At 59.9% G+C, this 2,856-nt stretch overlaps 1 protein-coding gene across 1 annotated transcript in view; it reads right to left on the reverse strand.

The window, feature by feature from the left end:
• ELL (elongation factor for RNA polymerase II) overlaps positions 1-2,856 on the reverse strand; it is an 82,787-nt gene that overhangs the window by 5,415 nt on the left and 74,516 nt on the right. The window contains exon 8 of the mRNA XM_007461059.1: positions 1,354-1,828. Within this exon, the coding sequence (XP_007461121.1) occupies positions 1,354-1,828 (475 nt within the window). The remainder of the gene's footprint in view (positions 1-1,353; positions 1,829-2,856) is intronic.

Genomic DNA, 2,856 nt, shown 5'->3' on the forward strand with positions numbered 1-2,856 from the left:
CCCCCTGCTGGGGACCCTCCGGAGGAAATAATCAGAAAGCTGCAGCAGGTGACGTGGCCCCCATGGCTGCGCCTCTGTTGCCAGGACATGCTGATAAGGCTAAATTACATGAAAGGAAATTCACAATGGAGTCAGTACTGCTAAGAGAGCTCTCTAAAAATCGAACCAAGAGGCCATTAAGGAAGTGTGACTTGTGCACGTCTCAGCCTAGATGGAATCTGACCTTCTGACCCGATGAAGTCATCTGCCAGAAACTTGTGACAGCCTATCTACTCATCAGACCCCCTACCCTAAAAACACTCGTGACACTCTGTCTACTTACTGGACCCCTAACCTAAAACAAATATTTTCTGACTTGCGTCAGAGTTAAACCATCCTCACCAGGCAACCTGTAACAAACTCGTGGCTTTTTGTCTTTATAAGCCCGACTCTTTCTCCTCCTCAGAACCCTCTTTCGTGCTCACCTGAATCTATGTCTCCTGAACTGTAATTTTTAAGACCTCAAATACACAATTTTCTTATTTGCAGCCTCCTGAATTATTCTTGGGGTTGACAGTAGCCACAAGGGGTGCTCGGCTCAGGTGCCTAGGGCTATAACGAGGCGGGGTGGCTCTGGGGGACATGACCCCAGCCCCACCGCCATCATAGCCCATCCATGCGCCTCCCCAGTGCCCTGGGCCTGAGAAGGTTTCCCTGCTCAGCACATGGCCCTGGGCAGCCTTGCACCCCTCATCCTGCCGAGGGTCTCTCGACTGCCAGCTTCCCCACAGGCTGCAACTGCAAGACCGTGTTCTGCCTCTTACCGTCTGTTGTTCTATGGACGGTCTCCCACCTCCTTCTGGGCCCACCTCCCAAACCCTTTCTCCACAGGCTGCAATGTTCACCTAGCAGGCCACACCAGGTCCCTGGTGATCCAGGGGCTTCCCACCTCCCTCTCCACCAGGCCCTGCCCCCCACTGCCTTCCCTGAGCCCCAGTCCCACCCTGTTCTGTGTCTGGGACCTCTCCGCAGCCAGAGCTGGGCCCTGGAACTGTTGCTCTCCCTGTGTGATGTCTCCTCCCGTGAGCCTCAGCTCTGTCAGGCTCCAAGCCCCTGGCCCCCAGAGCTGGCCTGGCACACACAGGACTGCAAGAGGCTCTCAGAATAACAATGCCAGGGCAGTCACAGACGAGCCGGTGCGAGGACACAGGAGGCAAAGAGGCCTAATGTGCAGGCTGAGCCGAAGTGGGGGCTCGTGCGCAGCCCTCTCGGCACTCTGTGGAGTGAGGGTGGTGGGCATGGGGCCGGTGCTCAGGCTCCTGGGGACACCCTCCTGCAGAGCCCCTGCCCCTAGGCCTGCCTCTTGGCACCTACCCGGGGCGACTGGTGGGGCTCCAAGGGGGCCCGACATCTGGTCTGGCGGCCGGGGCCGGTGCCTGTCCTCAGCCGCCCTCTCCTTGTCTTTGTGCTTCTTAGATTTCTTCTTGGACTTGCCGTGCAAGGAGGTGCCACGGGGCCTGCTGGGCTGGGCACAGTCCGTCAGCAGGGGCAGGCTGAGGCACTCAGTAGGTGCCGGGGCAGCCACTTCCCCACGCTCGCAATCCCGGCCGCTGTGGCCCAGGTCGTTGCTGACATCGGCCAGGGGGTCGTGGGCCCGTGGTGGCTCCAGCCGCGGGGGCAGGTGGGCGTCTGTACCAGCCAGTGGGCCCGGGGTGGGAAGCAGGGCCTCACGGCCGTGGGGCACACTCAGTTTCCCGTTGACTGCAGGCTGAGCTCTCTGGGTGAAGTGCGATATCCTGGGTTTCTTGTTGGCCAGAGGGTCGATGAAATCAGGAGGCTGTGGCCGTTTCTGGGAAGGAAAGGAGACAATTTCAGAGGGGAGCCTGTGCCTAGAGTTACTGGGGAGAGGCTGGGCACCGCAGGCCCGGAGGAAACCCAGTGCCCACACGCAAGGCCCGCGCTGACCACATGGGGGCGCGCGAACACTAGCCAGGCCCAGGATGCCCAGAGCTCAGCAGGGGCTGCCTGCCCAGGGTCTCAGCTCTCAGCTAGGCCCAGAGGCCACCAGAGCGGAGGAAGGGCGCTGGGTCATTAGTGGACCTGGTTGCAGCCCATAAGGGCCACCTCTGTGAACTGGTCTAAAACATCACTGTGCTCAGCATCTTCCCTGGACGATGGGAAGAGTGACAGAGCCAAATCTGAGTGACACAGGGCAGCCCCACAGGCCAGGACCAACACCTCCAGGCCCCTGACTACTTGGATCCCCATGGCAACCCTGTGACATGGTGCAGGCTTCATCCCCATTTCACAGACAAGAACACTGAGGCCTGTGAGGCAAGGCCAGACCACAGGAATGGGGCCAGGATCAGACCAGGTGGCCCAGGACCAGGGAAGCAGCAGTAGGGAGAAAGATGGCAGATGGGCAACCCAGGATCAGAGGGAAGCAGTGGGGACACAAGTGAAATGAGGCCCTCTGTTCTCCACAACGGCCCTACAGCCACGGGGAGGCTTTAAGGGTCATGGGCCTAGGCTGGGTGCCTCCAGGGCAGAGGAGGAAGAGGGAGAAGAGGGGCTGGCCCCTCCCAAGCAGGGGATGGAGACGTGGGACTCGTTAAGTCAGAGCATGCAGGTGGGTGGGGAGAGCTTTCACCGAACAGCTCAAGCAACGGTGAGGCAGGTATTGCTGAAGATCAAGCCCCCAACAGCAAGGCCCCCCACAAATGCCCTTCCCGACTACTGACTAACATGGCCGTGGCCACTGCTCATAGGACCCCACTGGGCCCTGGCTGGGCTGCAGCCATATGCTTGATTTTCCAACAGCCCTGGGAGGCAGGAGTGCCCACCATACAGAGAAAGCAGGAGGCTCAGTGTGGTTCA

This window comes from Lipotes vexillifer, unplaced genomic scaffold (assembly GCF_000442215.2).
Source record: "Lipotes vexillifer unplaced genomic scaffold, Lipotes_vexillifer_v1.1 scaffold469, whole genome shotgun sequence".
NCBI classification, from domain to species: Eukaryota; Metazoa; Chordata; class Mammalia; order Artiodactyla; family Lipotidae; genus Lipotes; species Lipotes vexillifer.